General features: G+C 35.6%; 4 protein-coding genes, 2 long non-coding RNA genes, 1 other non-coding gene and 2 pseudogenes across 11 annotated transcripts; 5 read left to right on the top strand and 4 right to left on the bottom strand.

The window, feature by feature from the left end:
- Positions 1-576: 576 nt before the first annotated feature.
- On the bottom strand, positions 577-2,352 carry LOC140972830 (uncharacterized). Its single transcript, XR_012174544.1, has 2 exons — positions 1,111-2,352; positions 577-815 (listed from the first exon to the last, which is right to left on the bottom strand). It is a non-coding gene; the product is annotated as an uncharacterized lncRNA (long non-coding RNA).
- A 67-nt stretch (positions 2,353-2,419) lies between these two features.
- Positions 2,420-3,226, bottom strand: LOC140974625 (probable E3 ubiquitin-protein ligase RHC2A). Its single transcript, XM_073438177.1, has one exon. The coding sequence runs from the start codon at positions 3,224-3,226 to the stop codon at positions 2,420-2,422; it is 807 nt and encodes a 268-aa protein (XP_073294278.1).
- A 271-nt stretch (positions 3,227-3,497) lies between these two features.
- Positions 3,498-3,579, top strand: TRNAS-GCU (transfer RNA serine (anticodon GCU)). The gene has a single exon. It is a non-coding gene; the product is annotated as a tRNA-Ser (tRNA).
- A 2,936-nt stretch (positions 3,580-6,515) lies between these two features.
- On the top strand, positions 6,516-10,616 carry LOC140972832 (uncharacterized; annotated as a pseudogene).
- A 355-nt stretch (positions 10,617-10,971) lies between these two features.
- LOC140972829 (serine/threonine-protein phosphatase PP2A-2 catalytic subunit) lies at positions 10,972-16,754 on the top strand. The gene is made up of 11 exons (XM_073435277.1): positions 10,972-11,296; positions 12,208-12,264; positions 13,008-13,091; positions 13,776-13,847; positions 13,971-14,042; positions 14,462-14,502; positions 15,289-15,355; positions 15,608-15,799; positions 15,887-15,976; positions 16,075-16,182; positions 16,368-16,754. The coding sequence occupies exons 1-11, from the start codon at positions 11,204-11,206 to the stop codon at positions 16,431-16,433; spliced, it is 942 nt and encodes a 313-aa protein (XP_073291378.1). The 5' UTR covers positions 10,972-11,203; the 3' UTR covers positions 16,434-16,754.
- Positions 16,755-17,051: 297 nt separating this feature from the next.
- Positions 17,052-19,816, bottom strand: LOC140972023 (protein SOSEKI 1-like). Of its 5 annotated transcripts, XR_012174420.1 has the most exons (8): positions 19,681-19,816; positions 19,229-19,368; positions 19,045-19,114; positions 18,763-18,881; positions 17,952-18,597; positions 17,668-17,775; positions 17,303-17,511; positions 17,052-17,228 (listed from the first exon to the last, which is right to left on the bottom strand). XR_012174420.1 is itself a non-coding variant. In XM_073434495.1 (7 exons), exons 2-7 carry the CDS (start codon positions 19,359-19,361, stop codon positions 17,394-17,396), a joined length of 1,194 nt encoding a protein of 397 aa, XP_073290596.1. In that variant the 5' UTR covers positions 19,362-19,368; positions 19,681-19,816; the 3' UTR covers positions 17,252-17,393. The 5 variants fall into 5 exon arrangements, 4 of the variants coding, with proteins under 4 accessions (XP_073290596.1, XP_073290598.1, XP_073290597.1 ...); XM_073434495.1 differs by lacking the exon at positions 17,052-17,228 and having other exon boundaries at positions 17,252-17,511; XM_073434497.1 differs by lacking the exon at positions 17,052-17,228 and having other exon boundaries at positions 17,252-17,511; positions 19,229-19,365; positions 19,681-19,756.
- Positions 19,817-21,220: 1,404 nt separating this feature from the next.
- Positions 21,221-22,183, bottom strand: LOC140972022 (uncharacterized). Its single transcript, XR_012174419.1, has 3 exons — positions 22,035-22,183; positions 21,850-21,951; positions 21,221-21,725 (listed from the first exon to the last, which is right to left on the bottom strand). It is a non-coding gene; the product is annotated as an uncharacterized lncRNA (long non-coding RNA).
- Positions 22,184-23,968: 1,785 nt separating this feature from the next.
- On the top strand, positions 23,969-25,864 carry LOC140974624 (beta-hexosaminidase 2-like; annotated as a pseudogene).
- Positions 25,865-26,681: 817 nt separating this feature from the next.
- LOC140974623 (non-specific lipid-transfer protein 8-like) lies at positions 26,682-27,041 on the top strand. Its single transcript, XM_073438176.1, has one exon. It carries the CDS (start codon positions 26,682-26,684, stop codon positions 27,039-27,041), a length of 360 nt encoding a protein of 119 aa, XP_073294277.1.
- Positions 27,042-27,101: the final 60 nt, after the last annotated feature.

Genomic DNA, 27,101 nt, shown 5'->3' with positions numbered 1-27,101 from the left:
TCATCAGCTAAAAGACAAATATATCATTAATGTTAATATTTGTTATACATATTAAATACTCAAAAATATATATTAATTTTATATTCAAATATCATGTATATTAATAATATAGTTTCAACATGTTTTACCAATTTTCAATTGAGAAAAAACATTTGAACCCACCCAAGGAGTGTGAAACATTTTTTTGTGAATCAAAGAGTATAAAAATATATTTTTTTCTTGCAAAGTTAAGTTTAAATTTGGAGATTTAAAACAAATTTGCCCTATTAACATAGGTCAGGATAGATAATAGAAAATAAAAATTAATTCAAATAAAAAATTAAAATTAAAAGTAAATATATGTAGCTATTAATTTTATGAAAGATGTTAAAATGAATCTCTGATAATTAACGTGCCATATTTAAATTTTAAACTATCCTGAAATTGGAGCGGTGTTGCTATAAAATTATTATATTAAAAATAGTTTCACAAAGTGTGCATGTACACTTGGCCGGGTTTTGACTTTTAAGGCAGGAAAATGCAGTGCAACTGCAGGGTAAATTACTGAAGATAGGTCAACAGTGCAGAATGTCGAGAGGCATCAAACATTTTTGGTTATTAATTATGACCAAAATTTGCAGCACAAAGTTTTCGAATGCAATTACAAGAATTATTTACTCTTCATGCTACACGAAAAAGTACAGTGGAGGGAAAGGGAGATGAGAGAAGGCAAGATCCACAATTTTAGGTCACTAAACAGAACAGTCATCCACACACTTCACAAGACCATTATTGGTGATGGGATACCTCAGGCCGCTTTAAAAGATGTACATTACCTGAAAACAAAATGAAAGTGATTTTTTTTCAGGTATGAGTAATTTCATATGCTATTCCCTATTGACACCCCAAACCAAATAGAAAACAACAAGAAACCACAATAGCTATTTCATTTTTCGCCAGAAAACACAGCGCATGTGTTAGGTTCTAATTATGCTGTCCAAGAATATGAGCCCTCACTACTTCATGTTCTTTTAAATTATAGTGCCGATACATCTAAATTTTAGAAAGACAATATGGTTGAAAACGTTATCGAGAAAGAATGGGAGATTTGAGAAAACGAAGCAGAGAGACCTCATCACAAATGAGACCATATTGACTCTCACTCACTTATTCCCAGATAGATAGTGGTGTAGATATGATACTCTCTGATCTCGTCAAGAAAGCATATACCGGCCACCCAAAGAAATATGTATCAACTACGATGAAAATATAAAAATAGTCATAGCCAGCGTGCAATTACCACAATTAGTTTATCAAGTTCCAAAGACAGGCTCATAACACCAAACTAATATTTCTAGTCCCAGCTGTGTAATTCAGGCGGCAGAAAAAAGGGAACATTTCACAACCCTAGTGCCCTGACCAATATCTTTCTGGTTAGTGACAATTAGTGAGGGGTAATAGGTATTTAGTTTATAACTACGAGTGACAACTGCTGACAAATAGTCCAAGCAGTCAATAGATCAAACGTATGGCATTACATGAGACATTTCGGTATCCAAAACATGAAGACATAAACAACTTCAAATCAACTCATTTTAACATTGTTCACACAAATAATTGAGAAAGATTAGAAGGGAGTGGAAGCATTCATGTAAACCCTCACCATCGCCACCACTAAATTTTGGCACGAGGATTTACAATTTAGAATGATTTTATGTCAAACTCGCAACTCAAATCCATCATGTACGGTCAACTTAAGTTCTACGGTGCATTTAGATGAGGGGATTTGATTTCAAAACCATCATATACTATTGGCACAATTGGTCCAATACTTTCTTTATTTGATTTAATCCACTCCTCAGTCTAGTTATTTGAAATCTATGTACTTCAAATACTATGATTTGAAATCTCCTCACACCCAATTGCACACCTATGTATTTCAAATTTCACTATGCAATCCAACATAATCTTCCCACTGTTTTCAACGGATTTCCAAATACCAGGACCTAATGTGTTTAAATCATAGCTGGCCACCATAATCCAACTTAATTGTGCCTTGAACATCTAGTGAAGACTACTCTCCTAAGTTCTTGTACATGCAAACAATCTTATTTAGTTTGCTCCTTTATCTTCATCATTCGGAGCTATTATATCACTGATTAGCACTATGTGCTGTAAACTAAAAACAATGGCTACAATCTACATCACAATTTAATCCATTCTTATGCATTGCACCTCACAACCGTGAGGATGAATTGATTCTGAAAGATTCTGATAACTCCTTTTATTGACACCTAAATATTAATTAATATCTTACCAAAACTGTGAACAAAACATCTCAGGCAAAACAACATATTGGCGAAAATCAAAAGAAGAAGCATATTGTACCGCTAATCTATGCCGGAACATAATGACATCAAATAGAAGCTCCGATTGAACTTCAAGTTCTTGCAGATGCACCGCCATCACCATTCCCTCCCCCATCCTCATCCACTTGCCACCTTGGCCAACTCGACACTGTCTCCACACTATTTTCCCTCTCTAAAACCTCATCTCCTCTCTCCACCGCCCCAACCTGTGTCGGCGAGAACAAATTCTCCTCGCTCCCACTGCCAACGTTTCCCTCCTCACTCCACCCCTGCCTTCTCACAATATGCCGAAGCGTATTCCTAAACCCATATAAATCCACCTCGTCATCTACAAATTCCTCAAGCCTCATAAACCGCACATCCTCCCTACCGATCTCCGCTCCTTTCTCCTGGCATGTGGGTAGCTTATACCGGCACACGGGGCAAGAGTTATTTATCTCAAGCCACGGAACGATGCACTCTGAATGATACGAGTGTTTGCAAGGCATCAATTTCGCGACAGAGTTTATAACAAACGGGTCCTTGCATACCGGGCAAAGCAAAGTAGGGTCATTGTCGAGGGTAATCGTGATTTCCTCTAATGAATCGATGGACGTTTTCGGGGCGGGGTTCGAACGTGGGTTCTCGACGTCAGCAGCGGTGGTGGTAAGGTGGTGGATGAGGCGGTGGAGGTAGGGGCTGTTGAGAAGGAAATTGTCATCGGAAGGGGTTAAGGTCAAGGAGGTGGCGTTGTTGGGGTCCATGGAGAAGGGGTTTCGGGAGGCGGGGGAAGGTGGGGCAAGAGAATCTTCCAAATCCATCTGTTCGAGGGAGTCACGATGGCAGTGCGGGCAGAGAAGGGCGGTGGGTGTGGGAGAGGGCGGAAGGCCGATGCTCATGTCGCAGGAGTGGCACCAGAAGGCGGGGTGGTAGAAGAGGCGGGGAGGGGTGGTGGTCGACGGGGTGGATGACATGGTGTGGCGGTGGCAGTGGCGGAGGAGGGATCGTTAGGTGGTTGGGTGATTTTGGAGTTGGGTAGAGGGGAATGAATGCAATTGCTTTGGAGTTTGGTTTGATGAAGAAAGTTGTGAAGTGAGGTTGGGTCCCAACGTTTTGGTGGCTGGTGAAACACGGAATAAAGAAAATTAAAACGGATCTAATTGTCAAGTCGTCGCTTTGGCCGAGTGGTTAAGGCGTGTGCCTGCTAAGTACATGGGGTTTCCCCGCGAGAGTTCGAATCTCTCAGGCGACGATCGTTTGTTTTATTTTAAGCTTTGTTTGTTTGTCTTACCGCTTTAGATTAGATAAACGATTTTGCACATAATAAATTTACTAAAATTTTAATAAACACAAAATATTTCACGACTTAATTTTATAAAACAAATATTTTATTTAAACTATTTATAAAAAAATATTATTTTTTATTACAAATATCATAAAACTTTTAAAAATATATTTTTAAAAAAATCCTTATTACAACGTGTTTTACAAATGACTACAATATATGTGTATACATATATGTATGTATGTATGTATGAAGCAATCTACAAAGCATATAATTGGAAAATACAACCATTTCATGTATCAATGCACTCTCCTACTTCTCCACCATGGGGTTGCCCACTCCAAGTACTTAGAAATCAACTAATTTTATTTGTAACTTGATGTGCTCGTGATTTGGTATGGTTATTTCTCTTAAGATGCTATAATTTGGGGGAAATGAGTTGAATATGCGTTTCAGAAGTAGAGATGTCAATTGGGCGGGTATGGGGCGGGTATGGCTAAACCCAAGACCCGCCCCATGAAGAAAACTTTGACCGATTACCCGTCCCACCTCGGTTAAATATTCTTCGGACCCACCCCACCCCAAATACGAAATGGGGTCGGGTAGACCCGCGAGACCCGTTAGACCAGAATTTTTTTTAAATGAAACTGTAATCTTCTGATCACATTACTGAATTATGAAACAAACAAGTCTCTAAATAAAACACAATATAAAACTAATTCATGTCTTCGACCACACTTAATAATAACAAACAAAGTATTTTCACGACGTAATGAATTACATTAAAAAAAAGTTACTAGCTCTCCAAAAAAAGTCTTGTCATCCCCAAAATAACTCATCAGAACTTAAACAGATCAATGTAAAATCAACGAGTAAGCAATATTTTAGACACATTCTTCATGATCATCTTCCTCTTCATCAAGAATGGTACGACAAGTTGGTAAATTACTTGAAGAATTACCTACAAAATTAAATAGAGAAAATACATTGAAAAAATAAAATTGTAATTTAAAACCGTAAAAAAATGTAATTTAAAGAGAGAAAGTATAGTAACAAAATTAAAATGAAAGTACAATAACAAAATAAAACTGTGATTTATTTACTTTCCACCCCACCCCACCCCACAACCATCTTCGCGAGCATATCAATTTATATCCACATATATGGGGAGTGTACGGGGCGGATATTATAGGACCCATGACCCGCCCTATACCCAGATGGGTCTGAAAAATTAGACCCGAGACCCGCCCCATGACCCATTTAGTATGCCCAAACCCGCCCCAGACGGGGTGGGTCCATTGTGGGTCTGGGTAAAACCCGGACCCATTGACATCCCTATTCAGAAGCTTTAAGGGAAGATGAGCTTTTTATCTGTTAGTTTTTAACCTGGAGATGACGGTGGTCGTCAATTTGGAAAATATTACAAAATATTATGATCAATTTGGCTACCCGAAAAAAATAAACTATTTTAAGAAAAAATATAAACATTAGGACCAAAATGGATATTATGCTTATGCTTTTGATTGCTGGCTTATTGTTTATGGAGATTTGCCAAGACCAGAAAAAAACTTCCCCAGACACGTCCATCGCCGTAGCCCATCAAATAGAAATAGACAAAAATTCAATGACAACATTTTTGGTTTGGAAAGTCTCTGCCCCATTTACACTGAGCAGGTTTTTCCCCCTTAGACTATTTTTTTTCCCTTATAATTGTCATATATTCTTCTCTCAAATTGAATTATAACCCATCAATAACGTGATATTTATTTTGATATAAATCTGATAAATTAAAAAAGACGATCAAAATATGCTGAACACGCACGCGTCACTTTGACCAACAGACAAATAATAACACGAGTAAGTTGCATGGTGTTGCCCACTCCGAGTACTTAGAAATCAATCAATTTTATTTGTAACTTGGTTTGCTCGTAACTTTGTGTGTTTATTTCCTCTTAGGATTCTATAATTTAGGAGAAACGAGTTGAATATGTGTTTCAGAAGCTTTAAGAGGATATGAGTTTTTTATCTGTTAGTTTTTAACGTAGAGATAACGGTAGTCATCAATTTGGAAAACATTACAAAATATTAGGATGAATTTGGCGACATGAAAAAAAAAGACGTTTCTAATAAAAACTATAAACAAGAGGAAATAGATTGTATGAGAAATAGAAATAGATTGCACTTTTTTTTTTTTACTCAAATGATATTAGAAATACACAGTAAGTATACTAATGTTTGAGTAAAACTTAAACGCTCGGGAAAAGGTTATCATAAATTGTAGTATTATAATATAATACTTGAAATATTAAGGGAAAATAATTTTTTTTTTATTAAATTGTTTTATTTTGAGTTTTGGTTTATTAAATTTTAAAAGTTAAATTTGTTTTGATATACTTAACAAATCAGTATTTTTCAATGTCATATCAATATTTTTAGATAATATAACATAATAGTCGAAAATTGAAAATTAATGTTTCAAAATTGAAATTTGAGCAAAAACACAAAATTAGACAATTTAGTGGACCTACAAAATTAAGGGAGCAGAAATAAAACATAATTTTATCAACCTATGAATTTATTTCTTCGATATTGATTTTTGATTTGGGTAAGTAAGTTTATATTGATTTTCGTTCCTTCGGATTATATGTTGTATTTGACATTATCTTTTATAAGCATTTCTCAATTAATAATTAGCCATAGATTATGTAGTTAATTGATTTAAAAATTAGGAGATCTACTAAATAATAAATTTTTTTTAAAAAAAAAGAAAAAAGTAAGACGAATGACAAAATTAATAATACTAATAGATGGAAAATCATTGTGTAATTGATTGGGATTAATGTTCGCACCATTGATTGGGATTAATGTACGAATATAAATATGCATTGTAATGAATTCAGTAATGGACAACAAAGGAAGCTGACCGACCCCAATTTCCTCAGAAAATTCTTCATTTTCAAGCTTGTTCTCGCTCGGAGAAAGTGTTTTGTGCCGCAAAAGTTGTTGGGCTTTGTGTAAATCACGCACGGAGGCAATAATTTCCATTTTGGTTTGCGCACGATGGAAAATGACTGGGTTCAAAGTGTTTGTTTTGTGTTCTGGTTTGGATTGTCCTTCTTTTGGTTTTATCCAGTATATGGTTGATTTCTGCTTGATGATAAAATATTGCAACGGATGACATTTGAAATCTCTCAAGTTATTTTGCGCAAAGAATTAACATTTGACATCATACTATTTTAGGCCGATAGTCGCATTACATTGTATCTTACTTATGTCGTTTTGTGCGGCGGAGGAAAAAAGAAACTGAAAGTACAAACTACCACTTCCAGTTCCTGAATAAACGAATCCATCTTCGTAAATTTGCCTGTACTTTTAAAGTTGAATAAATATATAACAAGAATTGTTTCCGTTTTTGTTGAAATGACAAGAATCGTTTTGTAGGATCTCTCTGGTTCGGAATATTCTTGCAGTCGTGAAACAGTATGGCGGGGGGAACCACTGAGGAGGATTCTTGCAAAGTTGCACCACCAAGCCCCTTGGAAGGTGCTCTATCTTCTATTACGGGGTGGGACATATGCTGAATGATATAACAGCTGCCTGTTGGTTTACATATCTCTTGGTATTTTTGACTGATATTGGATTGCCTCCAAGGTTTGTACTGTATCGGCTTGATCTCTGCTTCAATATAATAACCGTTGTATAATATGACAAAAAAATTATTTTCTTTCGATTCTATAGTCCAGGAAATGAGATATATAATACGGAGAAGTCCTTTTAATTCATCAAATGGTTTAAGTAATACTGTTATTGATTTGGAAACTGAAGCTCGCGATACTTATAAGTTCTTTTATAATGTGGTCACTCAAGCTTTTTCATGAGATGTAATCGGGTTGTTTCCTGTCAATTTATGCTCCATGCGTCATGCGTCGCCTCTTTTCAACAGTGATGCTGCAATTGTCATGCTTTTGGGCCAAATTGCCGATGGATTCACAGCCATATTTGCAGGTGATCTGGTAAGTTTAGACAAAGTGAAAAATGTGCTCTAGAGAAAGTAACACAATAAATGGTTTGGCGACCATATGCATGGTGTACCCTACATAGCCCTCAGTATGTGATATACATTCTTAATTACTAGAGTTCGTTAGAGTATCATATTATTACTACTAAACTTTGGTAGTCGATGGAATCTGCTCTGGAGAGGCATCACTGAATCACTTCCATAGTTGGGTTTAAGGGTCCTAGAAACCATATCTAGGAATCAATATCCAATGTATAACCGAGAAATAGACATAGTTGCTTTCATTTGGGAAACTACAAACACGTTACTTCCTTGTGTGAAGTGGCCATTGCATTGTTTCTTTACAACTTTTAAAATATAACTATGAGCCAAAATATGTCATTTGGTAATTATAATTTTGGTTTCATTCTTTCATTATTATTTATTTTTGGGGGTTGGGGTGGGGAACTGGGCCAGCGGGGTAGTGTAATGAGAAAGGCGGCATGCAAGTTTTCCATTACTGCAGGTAAAAGCACATCTATGTTGCGAAAGGGTGTGGTTGATTGTGTGTTGGTATAAATTATTACAATTGTAAGAGAATGATCAAGCTTGGAAATCTTTTCTCAACTGATTGAGGTGTCAGATACTACTGCAAATATGACTTCCTTCTCCTTTTTTGACAGATAGACAGATATGGCCATTTTAAGCTATGGCATTGTGCAGGATCAATTTTGGTAGCTGTCTCATTTTCTTCAGTCTTTGGTGGTTGTTTACCTTGCAAAATTATCGGGTCCAATTCATTATATGTTGAAACCATGAGTTATAGCTTCTTTGCTGCAATCTTCAATGTCGGCTGGGCAGCTACGCAAGTATCTCACATGTAATGAAAGTCTTTGATCAGTCGATATTTCTTCTGTCATGAAAAATATGAGACCAACAATTTCCATCTTGTTACTCATCAAGAAATGTGCTTCATATAATTTTTTGTAACGTGTCCCATTGACTCATTATACAATTCAAGCTAAAAGTGAACTTCGGATGCAATTGTTTTGGCTCAATGGTAAATCAAGTCAGAATGAAATGATTCGTGAGTTTAAATGCGCAAAAAGTTATAACTTCCATTGACTTCTTTCTCCCTCAATTTGCAGAACAGTTCTAAATTTTTTAAAGCCAGTAATTATGCAGCTTACTTTTGTTTTAGGTCGATGGTGAACTGCATCACTCTGAATTCTACAAGCAGAGCAGTTTTGGCGAGCTGTCGCAATGCTTTTACAATGGTTAATAGTTCTTTTGTTTTGCTTTATTTTGCTCTCTTGTTGTGTATTTGTGAAGTAACTTCTATTGAGTATCATTCCCATTCTTGAAGTTTAATTTTCCTGAAGCTTGCCAACCTTTGTCTATATGCTCTTGCCTTTGTTGTTTTCAACATCGACACCATAAGGTCAGGTATCAATGTTGAATTTCAGGTATGTTACACTATAGGTGTGATTTTGGTCTTTGGAGATTTCTGTTTGGGTGCTTACTAACTTGACTGTTAATTTTTTCCAGTATCGCTGGATAGCATTTTTATCAATCTTCATTGGATGCTGTTTCGTGGGTATATTTCATTTTGGAACTGAAGAGCCAAGGTTGGTAACCGGTGTTGTGATTTTATCACACTAGCAGTAGATATCGAATCTCATTTTTATTTGTACCTCTACTTCATGCTATGTGACGGGAAATATGATTGCCGAGCTTCGATATTTTTCACTCCTTTCTTCCAGATTGAAAAGAGAAGCAGGTGAAAAAGGTCATGCCAGAGTTTCTCGGGCGTACTGGTTTAACAAAGTGTTGTATTACCAAGTGGCCCTTGTTTATGTGCTAACTAGATTTGTTACAATTGTTTCCCAGGTTATGACACATTTATCGAAAAACTTTCCTGACATTTTGATCAGTAGTTTCAAAAAGGAGTTTTCCAGATTAGAGATTTCTAACATTTACTTTTAATTGCTTCATTTACTTGATGGCACAGGCATTTCTAGCTTTCTATGTCATAAATGATCTGAAAATGATCCAATCCTCAAAAGCTGTGGTACACATTTGATTTTACATCATGACTTCCATTTATATAAGATTATTCGGGAAAAGGATATAAATTTTGATAGCTAGTTATCATGTGTTCAATATTCGTGCCTAGGTTCCTGCTGTCATCTACATTAGCAGCTTCCTCGTATCAGTCCTCCTACAGGTTTATATATCGGAAAATTTTATTTGCTTTATTTATTTTTTGAAAATTTCCCATCTTGTAGTGATATTGACATGTACTCGTCACACAGGAGATAACCTGAACAGGTCAACGTTCGAAGGTGCTATATTCTGCTGGAGGGTTTCTTTGGATGATTTCTGGTGCAGAGATCCTCTTTCTTCGAAGTAGCATGAGTTGTTTTATGTATATTTTATCCATTGTGATTGGAGTTGCAAATGCTTTGATGATGGTATGGACCAAGTTTCCCTCTCTAAGTACTTTTCTCATGTGGATCAGAGAATATATGATTACATTTCCACGCGATGTCTCTCTTTGTATTGGTAATATTCTGTCACTTTCTTGCAGGCTCTACTATCATCACCCAAGTTTCCATTTCTCTGTCACGAGATACGGACTAGGCCTTGTTCCCGCAATATGTTCTCTTCTCGGGGTGTTAGTAACACTAAGCATGAAGCTCCCGGATCCCAGTTTTACGCCTTTGTCGGATACGCTACTGGCATAAGAGCAAGTGGTGAAACTACCCTCTCTCAAAACATCGAGTTCTGGTTCACCGGCAGATGTTGATGGTCGCCGCCGAATGAATCAAGGAATCTGCAAACCTTATATGCAGATACTGGAGCAATTGATCGAGATTAGTTTGTTTACTTACATATACATATTACGATATAGATTTTTTTTTTGTGTGTGTCTCTGCCAAGTGTAGGCCGAGGTCTTGATAGCATGATTCATCATCTTCGAACACTTTCTTTAATAATATTTAAAGCCTTGTAACTTTACGAAGCAATTCTATAGTTTTTAAACTTATACATACGAAGAAATTATATGAGAATAACAATGATGAAATTCCATTTTAGGGTCGATTTATCTCTCTAATTTGGATCATCCATGAAAAAACATTATTTTTTATTGTGAATATGAGTAGGGTTGATCCGTCTCACAAATTAATATCCGTGAGACAGTCTCACATGAAACCCACTCTTTTTGTATAAAAATGAACACGTAACACTTGGACGCCGTGGAAAAAAGCAAATTTAAATAAAAATTGAATGATGGCCATATATATTATATATATAAATATTTTCAATCAGTGATATTACTATTGATATATGAATTCATTTACAACATAACATGAAATAAAAGCAGATCGACGAATTTGGCTCCTCCATCTCCCTCGGTTTCACCATCTGCTCTCAGCCGAGCTTTCTTTCTCTCTCTCATCCCCCGTACACGCACAATTCCTCAAATCAATCCTCCGAAGATCACCTGTACCCTGAATCTTGGCCCAGGGTTAAAGAATTTCTTCCCCGGTTGCCTTATTTTTGATACAGAATATTGGAACATAGAACAAGATGAGCGCGGATCTGGCAGCTGCGAGCACGCATGGAAATCTGGACGAACAGATTGATCAGCTTATGCAGTGCAAGCCTTTGTCTGAGCCCGAGGTTTTCTTTCATCCCTTTTAATTTATTAAATTTTCTATTTTGTTTTCGTCGTCGTCTTTTTACAGATCTGGTGCGTGTTGTAGACTTGAATATGTTGAGGGGTGGAGGATTTTTGGCTCTTCGTTCTGCACGTTTATGATGTTGAAAATATTATTCGGTTTTCAGATGTTAGATTTCGTTCTCATCGATGTGATTTCTTTTTATGTTCAGTGAGAGAAGTCAATAGGAATTTGATTGATTTTCAATCTTTTGTCAAGAAATTTCTAGACGAGATCATTAGGGTCTTCTGGGACTGACTGATGGATGCATTGAATTTTTATCTTTGAAGTTATATTTATCTGAGAAACTATGGAAAAATCTTGAAAATTTTGATCTTGTTTTTGTAAGCTGTGGCAGTTGGAGATGGTTTCTCAACATCATTTATATATGCCAGAAAATTCAGATGGATTCTGAAAGTGGAATAGGTGTGGAGTGAGAAAGGAAATGGCAGTTGTAGAATGAAAACAATGTTTTTATTTTTATTTTTCTGCCATAAAATTTATTTGTAACATTGCTAATTATTGGTTTCTTCCCCAAACGTGCCCAAGATTCGCATGAATTTCCGTTGTCCGGTCTTACTATTTGGTAACTTCTGCATTGTAGAGATCCACAGGACGTTAGAAATTTGTTGAAACTATACTTGGCCTTCTATGCTTTCCTCTAAGTGGTCGATTTTTAGAAATTGGCCTTTTGCTTCTAGTGTGATTTAAACACAAAGGAATAGCGATGGCTTTATGCTTCATTTAGCTGATGAGTTGACCTTGTAGTTTGATCTCTTCTTGTTTCCTTTTTCAAATTGTTGTTCCCATAATATTCATTCATAACATGAAACAGGATGTAGAATATGAGGGTACCTCATTTTTTAATTTCAGGTTAGGACCTTATGCGATAAGGCTAAAGAGATACTAATGACAGAAAGCAATGTCCAGGTATGGCAACATTTCCCTGTTTAGTGCTACTATCTATATTAGTTTAGGTTATTGTTGAAACTTGAAGTATTCTTATTGGCCTGGAAGATAACAGTTTACTTTTTTTCCCATTATCAACGAATTGACATAGTAAAGCCTCCTGTGTGGTTGCTAGTGTTCGTTGTGATGTACTAAGGCTGAGCTATCTAAAAGATGGTACCTTTGATTAGTATGAATTGGAACTTGACATCCACCACCTATTTGACACAAGCTAGCTGTCTTTGTGCAATATTCCATGCCTTTGTGCGATACATTATATGGAAGGAATTGGTTTAATTGCAATTCATTCTATTAGTTCATTATTTTGTAATTGAACTAAACTTATTTGAGAACAGATTCAGTAAAGAAAATAGGTTAGTTTTACAGATTGTTTGCTGCCATAAGGTCTCTGAGGGGAAAATTTTCTGATTGACTTACTGATTATTTTCCTGAGCCTACCTTTTTATTGTCTTAATCATATATAAATATTGGATACTGATGCCTCGAGAATGTCTTCTGAATGTGTTGTTAAAGCTGTATTTTTTTAAAAAAATTGGCTCTTTTTGATGTTTTCTTAGTTAATCATATTTTTTTGGTTTAGCATTTCTGAGGTGTTTCATCATACAATCCTAATTAACACATGTATGGACACTCACGCAAGTGTCAGTGACTAACGTTCACTTGTCAGTGGATAATATGTTGATTTATTTGTTGCTCTTATGCAGCCTGTAAAAAGCCCTGTGACAATTTGTGGTGATATTCATGGACAATTTCATGATCTTGCTGAACTCTTCCGAATCGGAGGGAAGGTATTGTAGTTTTCTACGACACTTATCCTTTTGTCTTGAGCTGGTTAATAGATCTTTGGCTGAAATATCAAAGAATTTGAGTGTAACTTGGAGATTTCTTGTATATGATAACCAGTCGAATTGATTTTTTTGTCACCCTGGGTCTTAGTATATTGCTTTTCTTTTTAAAAATGAAAGATATATTGCTTGGTATTCTGTTTATTTCTGTCTCTATAGATGTTCTTTTTACAGGTTTCTTTTTCTGATCATGTTTCACTTGTGTTGTATTAACTGCACTTGATGATTCTGTTTGTGATGCCTGCTTTACCACATATTTTTATCTAGTTGGCCACGATCAAAGACAGTGACTGTTGACAAATTAGACCTATCGTCGTGATCATTATTAAAAAAAGTTACAGGTAATAGGGAATGGTATACGTTTGTGTTTCTATGTGGGGTTTGTGGGTGTGCTTAAATTTGGTAACGTGCCTGTACTGTCATTTTATATGGATTATGTTGGTTCTTGTTACTCTCCTTTAACTGTGAGTCAGTCTGATAAATGGGTGGGGCATGGGTTGTTCTTGGTATGATGCTATTAACTTGTTGAGGTTATTATTCTCAACCTCTTCTACTTTACACCTCAGTTAATTGATGTGTACAGGTGCATTTTGAGTATCTAATATGGGTTAATCTACTCGTTGACAGTGCCCGGACACAAATTATCTGTTTATGGGAGATTATGTTGATCGGGGCTACTATTCGGTTGAAACTGTAACTGTAAGTACTAGCTAAATGACTATACATTCGAAACAGAATATTGGTTGCCCAGTTTTCCTTTCATTTTGTTTTGAAACAGAAGTATCGAAACTTGAGAGACATTTGTCCGCTTGTTTCCTGCAGCTTCTAGTAGCACTAAAAGTGCGTTATCCAGAACGGATCACAATTCTCAGAGGAAATCATGAAAGTAGACAGGTATTAATTTACGTTACTAATTCACGCTAGTTCTTGATTTAATTTTATCTGAAAGGTGTTATTATGTATGGCCTGGTTCTGATTAATTGCAAATAACTAAAGCACTACTTTTAGCTTTGCTTATGATAAAAACCGATTCAATCCACTGCAGAATTGCTATTTTGTGTGTGGATAAATGTGGTGTGGTATTGCTGTTTTACCATCCTCTCATTTATTCTGCCACTTCTATTGTTGAGATACATTCAAACTTTGTGACATGTAAGCTAAATATTTTAACTTAAAACCTTTTGTATTCAAGTTGACTGTGTTTTTTTTACCAAGTCTTGATATATTGAATCTAATTGGCATCTTGATGTGTTTTCATACTATTAGACTTTTTTGTGCTGAATGTTTGGTAAAACAATTATTTGTTTTTGCAGATAACTCAAGTCTACGGGTTTTATGATGAATGCCTGCGAAAGTGAGTTCATTCTGTTCCCATATTATTTGCTTCACGCTATGTTCAAAGTTTTGTATCATGTACTACAGTACTAATGTTTAATAGTCTAAAGATATGGTGAAAAATGTTTGCTCGTAGGATTGATATGGTCTGGTGGTCACAATAATGTCCTTTTGCATGCTTACTACTGAAATTATGTTACATGGTCTCCAGTGAGTTGTTTTGAGTAGTTGAAAGACACTTTATAAAAACAACAGTTGTAGATGCAATTGTTTCTTCAGTTTTTCACCAGATTGTGCATTCTTAGGTAACTGAAGCAGATGCCAAGTTATGATGGAGCACCATAGAGATTTATGAGTTTAAAGATTTGCTGGCAGTAGTTTGTGTGTATTTATTTTGGTGTCATATTCCTACTTGTTCATTTGAATGTTTTGAATAGTTTTAAGACAAATTGATTTTTTGAAGAGGAAATTGGTAAAGCTATAAGAAATAAGATTAAGCATGGGAGAATGAGAAATGACACAAGAGGGGTAATGGATGAAGCTCTTGAATAAGTCAGTGCCTCAGAGCATGCTGCGATCCTCATCCCTCCCAGCAGCATATCGAGTTCCATGAGAACGTTACAAACTTGACCTGTACGTTTGACAAGGTTGCATCTCATTTAGAATATTAGTTTGTTAATATAAAAATGAAGAAAAAGTATCTGAATGACCAATTGTTTTACATTCGTACCTGTTTTTCATCTCATTTCCTCTTTTTTCATCCCATATCAATGCAAAAATATTGATATTTTCATTTGGATTATAGATATGGGAATGCTAATGTATGGAAGACATTCACGGATCTGTTTGATTATTTCCCTCTGACTGCCTTGGTTAGTAAATTTACTTGTCTACTTTTGTTCCTTCTATTTTTTCTGACCTGTTTATTGTTACATATGTGAAAAGCTAGTCCGTAGTCCTGCAGTGAATTTTTCCTTGTGTACCCATTGTAAATGAACGTGAACAAAATTGTAGTTATCGTATGCAGCTAGAAGTTTTGAGGCCCTTGTTATGTATTTTTTTAGAAAAAAATTTGGGTGTATCAAGGCATTGGGCATTCAAATCGATTTGTAATCTTTGCATAGGTTGAATCAGAAATATTTTGTCTGCATGGTGGACTATCTCCCTCTATCGAAACCCTTGATAATATAAGAAACTTTGATCGTGTTCAAGAAGTACCACATGAAGGTCCAATGTGTGATTTGTTGTGGTCTGATCCTGATGATCGCTGTGGTTGGGGCATCTCCCCTCGCGGTGCTGGATACACTTTTGGCCAGGTAAATATCAACCATCGAACAACTAACCAGACATTCTTGTTTTCATTTATCCTATCATTTTATTAATCATGTATTAAATTCTTACAGGACATATCAGAGCAATTCAATCACACCAATAATTTGAAGCTTATTGCTAGAGCTCATCAGCTAGTTATGGAGGGGTACAATTGGGCCCATGTAATCAATAAAATCATAATTCTTGAGCACATATTTTTTAATTACCTTTCTGAGGACGGGATGCTTGTTATGAATTAATCTTTTAACCCCCATCTCAGGAACAAAAGGTCGTCACTATTTTTAGTGCTCCAAATTATTGTTATCGTTGCGGAAATATGGCGTCCATTTTGGAAGTTGATGATGGCAGAGAGCACACATTTATCCAGGTTTCACTAACCCGTCTTTTAATTTTTATGCCAGTCATGTTCGTTGTCAAGCGTTGCGATAGTTTTTGAACTATCTGTAATGTAATGTTATTGTCAATTGTGATTCAAGCATTATGCTTTCTGTTCCCGTGCCTGTTAGTGATCTTTAGTTGATATCAACTCACTCTGTGTTTAATTTATTTCAGTTTGAGCCAGCTCCTAGGAGAGGAGAGCCTGACGTAACTCGAAGAACACCAGATTATTTCTTGTGAGGATGAAGTTACTGACACTGATGTTCGCATGAATCGATCATTTTGTGGTGCTTAAATGTCTCCTCCGGCAAGATTCGAGCTTCAAGTTAGATGAGGTGGTGCGAGTACAAATAAGCATCTGAAATATGAAAGTCCCTCTGTCCAGTTATATTCTAACGTAGCAAGTGTGGGAAAGTTTGTTGGGGATGGTCATTTGTACGTTGGTTTGTAATTTTCTATTGTTCTGTTTCTGCCCCCTTTTACACAAATAATTATTATTTTATATTTGTCCTTTTTTTTCATTTTATAAGTGACTGACATGCAGTGGACTGTTTTGTAGAAGTGGTGAAGTTCTTGATTCATTTCATCTTAGTACGTTAAAAATATTTGTGTGCTGAGCTATAATGAAGGATAATTCCCAAAAAGCCCAGAGTTTTGTAGATGCCATCCAAATTTCCCTTATGTGTCATTTTATAGATTTAAAATGCGAACCATATTTTTCTGGAGTTTTCCGAACTGGGGAAAAAATGGGTAAAAGGTAAATTGTTGTCCATGGTTCACAATGCATATAACACTAAGATATGAAGCTTGGAAGGTGGTCTCAAAATTGAGATCCAATCATAACACGTCTCTCGTCCAACTTTTTATTTTTTAATACAAACTGTTGAATTGTGTGTCCCTGAGTCTTAGATTGAAAACATTGAAGTGAAACCAGGAAGTTACATTGAAGTGAGATCAAGAAGTCCATGGGTTCATCATGTGTTTGTAGCCGTCGATCAGTGCAAAGTTCATTTTTTTTCCCCAAGAGGTACCGACCTGAGTATTTTTTTCATGAATGAAAATGATTTAACTTCGGGTAAAACTTATTAAAGAATAAAGTTTAAACGAACCTTTTTTGCCACCAAGAAAGATTTATTTCTACTAAGCTAATTCTTGGTCACAAAGATTGTCACAATAAATGAGGTAAAAATCTTCGATACACTAAATCTTGATCTTCGAAGCAGGAGAGTTTGCAGCTTCCTTGGAGTTTGATTTGATAGCCCTGCAAGATTTCATGTGCACATGAAGCTTTTCTGGCTTGAAAGGCTTCCCACATTGCCTGCCAATTTTTTTTTAATACGTAAGCAATAACTAGTTTATGAAATCCTACAATCACCATCAAATCAAAGTTAAGAATACAATTAGGTGTCTTGAAAATAAAGTTCTCAGTTAGCAATTTATATAGAAAAACTCAATTAATGGAGAAAGCACTTACGAGCAATTTGGCCAATTAATAGGTTTGAAATTAGCAGCACAAGGCACCCTTTGATCTTTGAATTCAATCTTGTTCTTTGTTGAATCCATCACCCCATCGCAACTCTTCCTGTATTATCCAACAATTATAACTAAATAATCACCCCGATATTTTGAGATGAGCGAGGAAGTTTGTTACAGTTGGGTACTGGTAAGGGAAGAACTATAATTCATCGTCAATAAAGTCTGACATGTTAAAAAGATATTGATGATTTTTTTCCGGATGAATGGTTCGACTTGAGATACCTGCCGCTCCATTGGGATTGAGTCAATTTAGGAGTCCCATAGATCCTATGAGAGTCTCCAAGCTTATCCCTTTTGCATATTTGTGATGAATCAACATTTCTTTGATCACTAGAACACATATTCAATAAAGGGTAATTTTTTTGCTTATTGATCATCACCACTGCTGAATCATTAGTACTCGAAGCACCGCAACTCATCAAGTTCCGAAAGATGTTTGATGCACCAGTAGAGTAGCTCTTGCTTTTCGTAAAACGAGCCTTGGAGGAATTGTTGGATGAATCAGCTGGTGTGGCACTAATCTTTTCACTGATCTTAACTCTATTGCTTCTGCTCTTGTCTTTCTTGTTGATCTTGAGCTTGTAGTCGTCGGAAGTCAATGAAGTCTCCAGTGTTTCGGGTTTTTTCACTTGTTGCTTGTGTACTGCTGTGTCTGAGTTCTTCTCCATTTCAAGTTTTGTAGAGTCATCCGTCAATGTGGATGTCTCGGAGCCAAAGAAGAGGGATTCTTCTTCGATTTCGGATGAAGATCTTCTTGGGACATGTGACGAAGTTTCTGATGAATGGCTTTGGTTTTCGTCTGTTTTTTGATCTTTTGCTGGTTGTTTATCTTTTTGAATTGCAGATTTTTTCTGAGTGCATGCAAAGTCTGCCAGAGTTTCACGAAAGAAACGACTCATCAGATAGCGGAATAAACATATATAATAGCTTTCTGTCGTTTTTTGCCTATTTTGAGTTCGAAATTTTTTAGAAACTACTTGTTTAATTTCATGTCGGAATCAAATTTTAGTAGACTGATCTAAAATTAGTTCACCTCTGTTGATAATAGCTGAAGAAATCTCTGATCCTTTGACAACATATTCATTGTCTGAGATTGGAGTAATAAGATCATCATCAAATAAATCTTGCCACACATAGCCGGTCTTATATCTCCTGTCAAATTATGTCAAAAATTTAAAAAAAGAATAATTTCCCCTAAGAATTTGATCAAGAAAATAATAGCTGAAGAGAAAAGATTGGCCCATTCAAATGACAAAAACTTGAGACAAAAGTACCAAGTATACATTTATATTATGAAAGTACACACAGTACATACCTCTTGTATGACCAAGAAAAAGATTCTGGCATGTCTTTTCCACGCAAATCTCCCAGCCATCTCTTAACGTCTAATTCATATAAAAAACCCCATATATCAGATACGAGCGTAATTCATTTCGAATTTCAAACAGATTCACTCAAATTAATAAAATTAAAATTGTTTGCATCGTTAGCACACGGACCTCGCAACCGAACCCCATTTCTTGAAAGATGATGGATTCGAATGAGATGAGGGTGTTCGATACGCCCCTTTCGGCTAAGAAAGTAGACAACATCGAGCCGCCTCACTTCCGCCCCGATCCCTTGTGTCTCCATTAGTCTTCTGTCAAAGAAGAAATCACATGTCACATATTAAGGATACAACCCTCTTGACTATCTTTTCAGGCTAAAGAAATTCAAAAAAGTAGTTCTCTTTTGTTTTCAAATAAAAGAAGTTCCCAAGACAGAATTCTTGGTTATGTGCCGGCCTGCAATAACAAAAGGCGAAAGGGTGGTCGAAATAAAGACTTTTCTAGTGTATTTCAACGATTAAAAAATCAGTGTAACATGCATGGATTTTTGCACGCAGGCCCCATGAAAACAAACATACTTCTGTGTTGGTAATAGAAAAGCATGGAAACAAGAAAATTCTCACTCGGATCGAGATGATCATTGGACTGGGAGAGTAATGTCAGTTGTTTAATCGCAAATGCGATTAATTTTTATATATTAAGATTAGATTTAGATCTGTAAAACTAAGCTATATATGAAAAGGGAAAACCTGGTCTCGTTCAGGAAGTTGTCTGATTTCCCGCGATATTGTTATGCATTTTTGGCAGCTTTTGACTCTCTCTTTTGCCCGCATTAAAGAAACTTTCTTCTTGCATGCATTATTTAACAATGATCCACTTTTACGTAATTATATGAATAAAATATTGATTTTTGATTGTATGAAGTTTTTTAATATCTTGCGCCTTTTTATGGCAAATATACAATTCATGATTATGAAATTTTTTTAAAATTCTTTGAATGTTTCTTTATAAATTCCATAACGAAGAGAGGGAAGCAATTGCAAATGGAGTAAGTTTCGGGGAGAAAAATATTGAAATAGCCATATTATTGTAATAATACATTGAGCCAATTTGAAATTTAGATTAGTTTCAAATTATTAGTTTAATAAATTTGGTCATTTTTTTTCAATTATTCAATTTGGGAGCATGGGAAACATGATATATATTTTTACAAAAATTCTTTAGGTTTTCACATAATAATAATTACTTATTATTATAAATATGGTCTTGTCGATAAAAATTGGTGAGACCGTCTCAGAAGATAATTACTATAATATTAATGAATAGGTGGAGGTTTTAGGTATATTGTTCATTTTTGCATACTTTTTGCGTTTTGTTTATTATTACAGATTTATATATAGCAAATTAAATTATGTTAAACGAAAAAAGAATTATATTATTTTAGTGATGTAAATATTATTTTGGTTAACATTAATAGTTATTAAAAAGAATTTAAATTTTGTTGTATTAACAAGGTAACCAAGTATTTTTCGTCGACACTATTGGGCAATCAGGAGTAAATAACATAGAAGAGAACCCCATTATCAATGTTATCAACATATCATGCTCGAATTCATGGGTTTTGTCCATTATTGTTTGCTTCTTTACAATTTTGGTCATTTGCATATCAAATTTTAGTTTTAGTCAGCTATTTTTGGTTTTTTTTTTCTGTGATTTAAATAATTTTTCGAGATGACGTTGATGTATGTAATGTCACATCAAGAATCATGATGAAAAATTATTAAAATTGTCAAAAAATTAAAAAATACGAAACTAACACTACAAAAAAACACAGGTTTCTACTTTAGATACCGACTAATTAAAGTCAGTCTCTAATATAGAGACTGATTCATTATTCAGTCGCTATATGAGTGACCGATGCAACACAATCAGTCTCTAAGTTAGAGACTGAATTTAAGAAATCGATCTCTAAATTAGATATTGTTTTTCCCGCTCCAGCTTCTGTTATTTACACCAATCCAAACACAACACAATATGCATAATCAATCAATATAACCATCCAAAAAACACAACACAGTATTAACATCAATACAATTAATCCAAGCCACAACTTATCAACACCAAAATCAACACAAATATTTATACCAACTATTCAAGTGTCAAATATCCAAAACAAATTAATGTCAATTCATTCTACAAAATGTTCAACCACTTCCAAACATTTGCATGTCAATCCAATCGAAATTGAAACTTTAACTACTAGGACGGTGTCTAAGGAGCTTGAGTCTCATCAGAATCTATAATAGGTGAAGAAAAGTCTGGAAAAGCAGAAGGAGGTTCTAGCGTTTGCGAAAACACCATACGAGCCATGAATTCACGCATATTTTCCTCCAATTCAGTAACTCGAGTCTTCAAATCTGCATTCTCTGCCCTCAACTCTTGTATCTCAACACATGAGCTACTTGGACGAACCCTTCCTGTAGAAGCAGACGTCGCATGAGGAAAGACAACTTTTGCTCTAGAAGCCAAGTCCATAAATGCATCTTTTCTTCATCCCTCCAACAACCTCATAATATATGTCGTTTATGGCATCCTGTGATGGAGTATGTGGCTCCTCCCTCTCTGTAGTAGCTTGAGATATCTCGGAAATTCTTGTGGTCATATTATCCTATGTCAAAGAAAAAAATTTCAGCAAGTAAAATTAAATACAACAGAAAAAAGATGAGTTTTTAGCACTCAAGCATTGAAAATGGTAGAACTATATTATTTACTAATAACTTTTTAATACTTACATCTATAGCTTGAGATCGTGCATCGACAAATATTCCATCCTTGTAACGATGTGTAATTCGAAACACCTCCCAACAATCAATTTTTCGCTTTAAATCCGCTTCCTGCACAAACAAGTTCAAATATGCTAAGTTTGTAATATTAAGTTTGTAATATTAATGAATGAAATATATTATTTGAAACTCACCAATTTCAAAGTATGCTCAATTATAGAGCGTGATCCGGTCGTGTGCTTAGTAACTCCAGTGCCTGTGCCAGCAACCTCTCTATTTCTATTATTTGTAGCTATCTCTGATTTTTTTTTTCCATTTTACCCCGCTCCAAACTTAGAGACCTAAATAAAAATCCGGTCTCCAATTTGTGAGTAGAATAAAAAATCGAGATAAAAAAAAATAATATTAAATAAAAAAGTGAAGAAAATAAATTTAGCGACCGATATTACAAAATTCGAGACCGAAATAAAAGTCGGTCTCTAATTCGGTTACAAATCTCCGTTTCTTTTGTAGTGTAAGATTGAAATTTGATGACATTCATGAAAATCAAAATTGCAAAGAGATTTATTTGAGTTGAAGAAATAGCAACCATATATTTGCTTCTTTTTTTTCAATGGTCCACAAAATAAATAAATGACAATATAATATACAAGAAGGTTGGCAGCTGACCTTTTCATTATTCTTTGGTTTTGCATTAATTCAAAGCTTCTTAAATTTCTCCTCCTCCTCTCGCAGCATTAGAAAACTAAAACTCTTGCCTGGTGATCAGTCGGAAGCAGGTTCAGGACAGAACACGAGACGGATCGAACAAAATACGGACCGGCCAAAACTAAGCTTTTGATGGTGGATAATTGTCCGATTGTCTCTACTCGCCAAATACGAACTATGCATATAATATATAGATATGAAAAGACAAAAGATCGAGAAGCTAAAACAAAAGTGGTACGTACGTAGGTTCAATCATAATGGAGGGTTACAACTTACATATAATATCTGGGGAATTCATTTGATTTTGAAATCTTGACAGAAACATGATCCGGATCCGTGCGTGCCGTTTCAGGCTCTGGAAAAATATTACTTGTATGATCAGAATATAAATGAAAAAAGCACATTTTTATTTTGCAAATCAAGGCAGCAAAAAAAATGTTATTCTGGTCGTTTATTTTAGAATTTAGAGGAAGAAGATGGATTAAAACAACGAGTTGACGGAGATTGATAGTAACAGATTAGCAGTTCTGGGAAGGTGAGCTATATAACTCGATGTATACGCAATTTAATAATACATATAATATATAGATACACATATATGATCTGTCGGAATATATAGGAGGGTCTTGGTTTATGTTAATGATTGGTTGAGACTAATTCTTTACGTGTGATAATGTAGGAAATTACACCTTCCATGTCACATACCTTGCATGTTTTTCATTTTTTGCATGTTGTCGATCATTTTACGGTCTTATATTTTATTACTTTGTATTTTTCCGATTTTAGTTATTTTTATTTGAGTGTGCACCGAAAAAATGATGACGTGTCGACAAATATTATCGAAGTGCCTGATACCACAATTTGAAAAAAAGAAGAAGAAAAAATTAGTAGACTAATAAAATGAATGATCCCTATAACAACAATAAAAATATAAATTATGTAAGTTTGATAACAAAAGTGCATGTTTTTCTCTTCGTATGATACATATATGTGGTCAAATATGGCTATTTTTAGTATTTTTGTTTTAATAATATAATAATATTATATTTATTAAATTTTTTAGAGGTGAGTGAGGATTTTAAAATTTTAAAGTGTACTATATTATATGAATTTGATATAGTAATACACTTTTTATATAAAATATTGTCATAAAAATAAATTTATTAGTGATTGTACAACTTAACCTAATTTAAATAAATATATAAAATAACATTTCTTTTTCTTTTCCTTTTCACTTGTCTCAATTATATATTTCATATTTTCTTTCTATTCAAACGTGAGGGAATTAAAAATTAATTAAATTTTGTGGCATTAAAAAAATAATAAAATCCGAAATACCTTAAAAAAAAAAAAACTATTCAGACAAACTATTTATGAGCAATTGTGATTTGAAATGCAAAATCAATTGAACCAAATAATGATGACGCACACAATCTTCTCCATATGGATCTGTACTTTAATATTGAACCTTCCTCGAATCTCAGCCGTTGGAAGTTATCCACTCAACATCTGGCCGAGGCCCACTATATTCCAGTGGACCCAACCGCAGGCTATCTTACTCTCTCCCGATTTTAATATCTCCGCACCCGCTCACCGCTACCTCTCCCCCGCCGTCCAACGCTACCTCCGCCTGGTCTTGACGGAGCACCACCGACCTCTCGTCACCCCACTACTAACAATGATTCATCGTTGCAAAGGGTAGTGAGACCAGAACTTTACAATGAAACAGTAAAGTAAATGTTATGCTCGATCATTAAGAGAAAGGTGGTGAAACCCAATAACCGGAGCAAGGTACCAATTTAGATAAGAGGGTGAGATGACAACATCAATCTCACTTACTAAATCAAAGTACTATTATGCATACACAAAGACGGCACGTGATATGACTTTACTGGAAAGGGACCGTATTAAGTCTATAAAATGAATGCCGCCCGTTGCTTAAATCAGCTTAGGTAACCTCACTTCATCGGCGCCGCTAAAGACCCTGGTCATCACGATTTCTGACCCTTTCGCCATCTTGACCCACGGCGTCAACGAGTCGTACGCACTCACCATATCGTCAACTGGAGATGACACCGTGTTGACGGCGGGAACAGCATGGGGGGAAATGCGTCAGCTGGAGTCGTTCTCCCAGCTCGTGTTCTCGAATCCTTCGAGAGTTGCTTGCGGGCTATACATTTCCGACGCGCCGCTGTTTGTGCACAGGGGAGTGATGGTCGACACTTCCAGGAATTACTATGGCGATGAAATCACTCCCAACTGCTGGAAAATTGATCCTTTAATACAGTCTTTCCTCGCTAAAAATGGAACCTTGAGTCAGATTCTTGAAATGTTTGTTAATTCCACTTTACCCTACATCACTGCTCTGAATCGAACAGTGGTCTATTGGGAGGATGTTTTATTGGACGCTAATGTCAAAGTGAACCCTTCTTTGCTTCCACCCGAAAACATTATTCTACAATCGTGGAATAATGGGCCAAACAACACAAAAAGGATTGTCCAATCTGGTTATCTTGCTATTGTTTCATCTTCAGATTTTAATTACTTGGATTGTGGGCATGGAGACTTTTTGGGGAACAACAGTCAGTATGATCTGCCGCCTGGTACTGATCAAGGTAATGGATCGGAGGATCATGGTGCGGACCGTTTAAAACATGGCAAACCATATACAACTACGACAAAACTTACGGACTGACTGAGGCAGAGTCAGAGCTGGTAATAGGACGGGAAGTGGCATTATGGTCAGAGCAAGCAGATCCGACTGTTATGGATCCACGGATTTGGCCTCGAGCTTCAGCGATGGCTGAAACTTTATGGTCAGGGAATCGAGATGAAACAGGAAACAAAAGATCTGTAGAGGCTACGGATAGGTTGAATGAGTGGACACCACTCGGGGAATTGGTGCAGAACCGATTCAACCACTATGGTGTATCAAGAATCCAGGCATGAGTAACACTGTTCATCCGATGTAAATACTCTTCAAGAACTTAGTTTTCTTTTATTTATTTGGACATCGTTGTCGGTATTTGTCTGGTTTGAATATTTTGAGGATTTGATGTCATTGAGATATTTGTATCAAGAACGTTGAAATTCAATTTTTCTGATGCTAATCTTTTCAGGTTGTCGTTTGCAAACATTAGCTCGTGTGCAACTAAAAAACATCGATCCCTGAATTTTGATTAGACGTACACCAAGTTATTCAAGCTTAACCTCGTAAATATCGATTTTTTGGAGCCTATTCGAATTTGAGGTTGGAACATTTAAAGATTAATAAAATGCCGTTCCATCTTTCCAAGATTTATTGCAGAATAAATAAGTCATTAAAAAAATTAAGATAACATAGTAATCTAATTAATATTTTTAAAAATTCAAAAAATAAATTCCACAACATGAGTTCTAGAGATTTAATGAGTAGATAAACAAAATAGTTGACTTGGGGTTTGATCTAGAAATGAAACCACTTGAGAACCGTCACGGTCGAGCTCTAGCCAATCTTTGCCATCAACAGTGAGTGGATGTTCTATCACAATGTCAGCCATAAAGTTTTGCACACGAAGAAACCCAATATCGGTGGACTTCTCTAAGTTACTTCCACGGTGTTAGCTTAGTGTTTTGGTCATTGTCCCAACAGTATAATATTAACAAACACCTTGTTCTACTTTGTTAAAAGCGGCAAGAAACGTGTTTGTCGAGTGAAACTCAAGTCAACAAATCAAACGACAGTGTTATTTGTCAAACAGCTGGGAAATTTTTGTGATAGAATAGAGAAATCTCTCCGTACGATTTTATAGATTTGTTTGTAGCTCGATGCTGTAGTTTCTTTGTCAAAATATGTGCGTGAAACAACTAATTGCTTCCCATATCTGCTTTTTCTTTTATCAAACAATGAATATTTTGCGGAACATGCATGGAGTAGGTTTATGTTTAATTCTGCAAGTTATGTATTAACTAGAAAATATTTAACCATTTTTCTTGTCCTCAAGTGCACTATATACTCCGACTTTCGGATCATTTACACACTTTCTTGCACTCAATCACAAACCCAGGCTTTTTTTTTTCACGAATTCCCCGGATCTTGGCCTATAAATCCAGTAGTTTTGGCACCTGATTTTTTAAAACTCCTCATTTTAGTCATGGAACAATCTTCAATACCGATAGTTCCTTCCCTAGCCGCAGCTTTCTTGATCATACTCTATGTTGTACTTCCATCTTCCGAAGCTGCGATTTCGTGCAGTGACGTGATAATGGACATGCAGCCCTGTGTCAACTACTTGATTAGTGGCATCGGACCGCCACCGGCCCCTTGCTGTGCAGGCGTATCGAATCTTGCTTCAACTGCCACAACCACAACAGATAAGCAGACTGCTTGTACCTGTCTTAAGAATGCTTCCAGGAACATTAATCTGAAGCCCGAGCTTGCTAAATCCCTTCCAGAGAATTGCGGGATTTCGTTGCCATTTGCTGTTTCGCCAGATGTTGATTGCTCCGAGTAATGATTCAATGCTTTCCATTCTATTATATGCAAATCTTTTCTTGATTTCTTAAAGAACTAA

This window comes from Primulina huaijiensis, chromosome 3, assembly GCF_012295235.1.
Source record: "Primulina huaijiensis isolate GDHJ02 chromosome 3, ASM1229523v2, whole genome shotgun sequence".
Classification (NCBI taxonomy): Eukaryota; Viridiplantae; Streptophyta; class Magnoliopsida; order Lamiales; family Gesneriaceae; genus Primulina; species Primulina huaijiensis.
The sequence above is the reverse complement of the archived record's forward strand: the minus strand, read 5'-3'. Positions and strand labels throughout refer to the sequence as shown.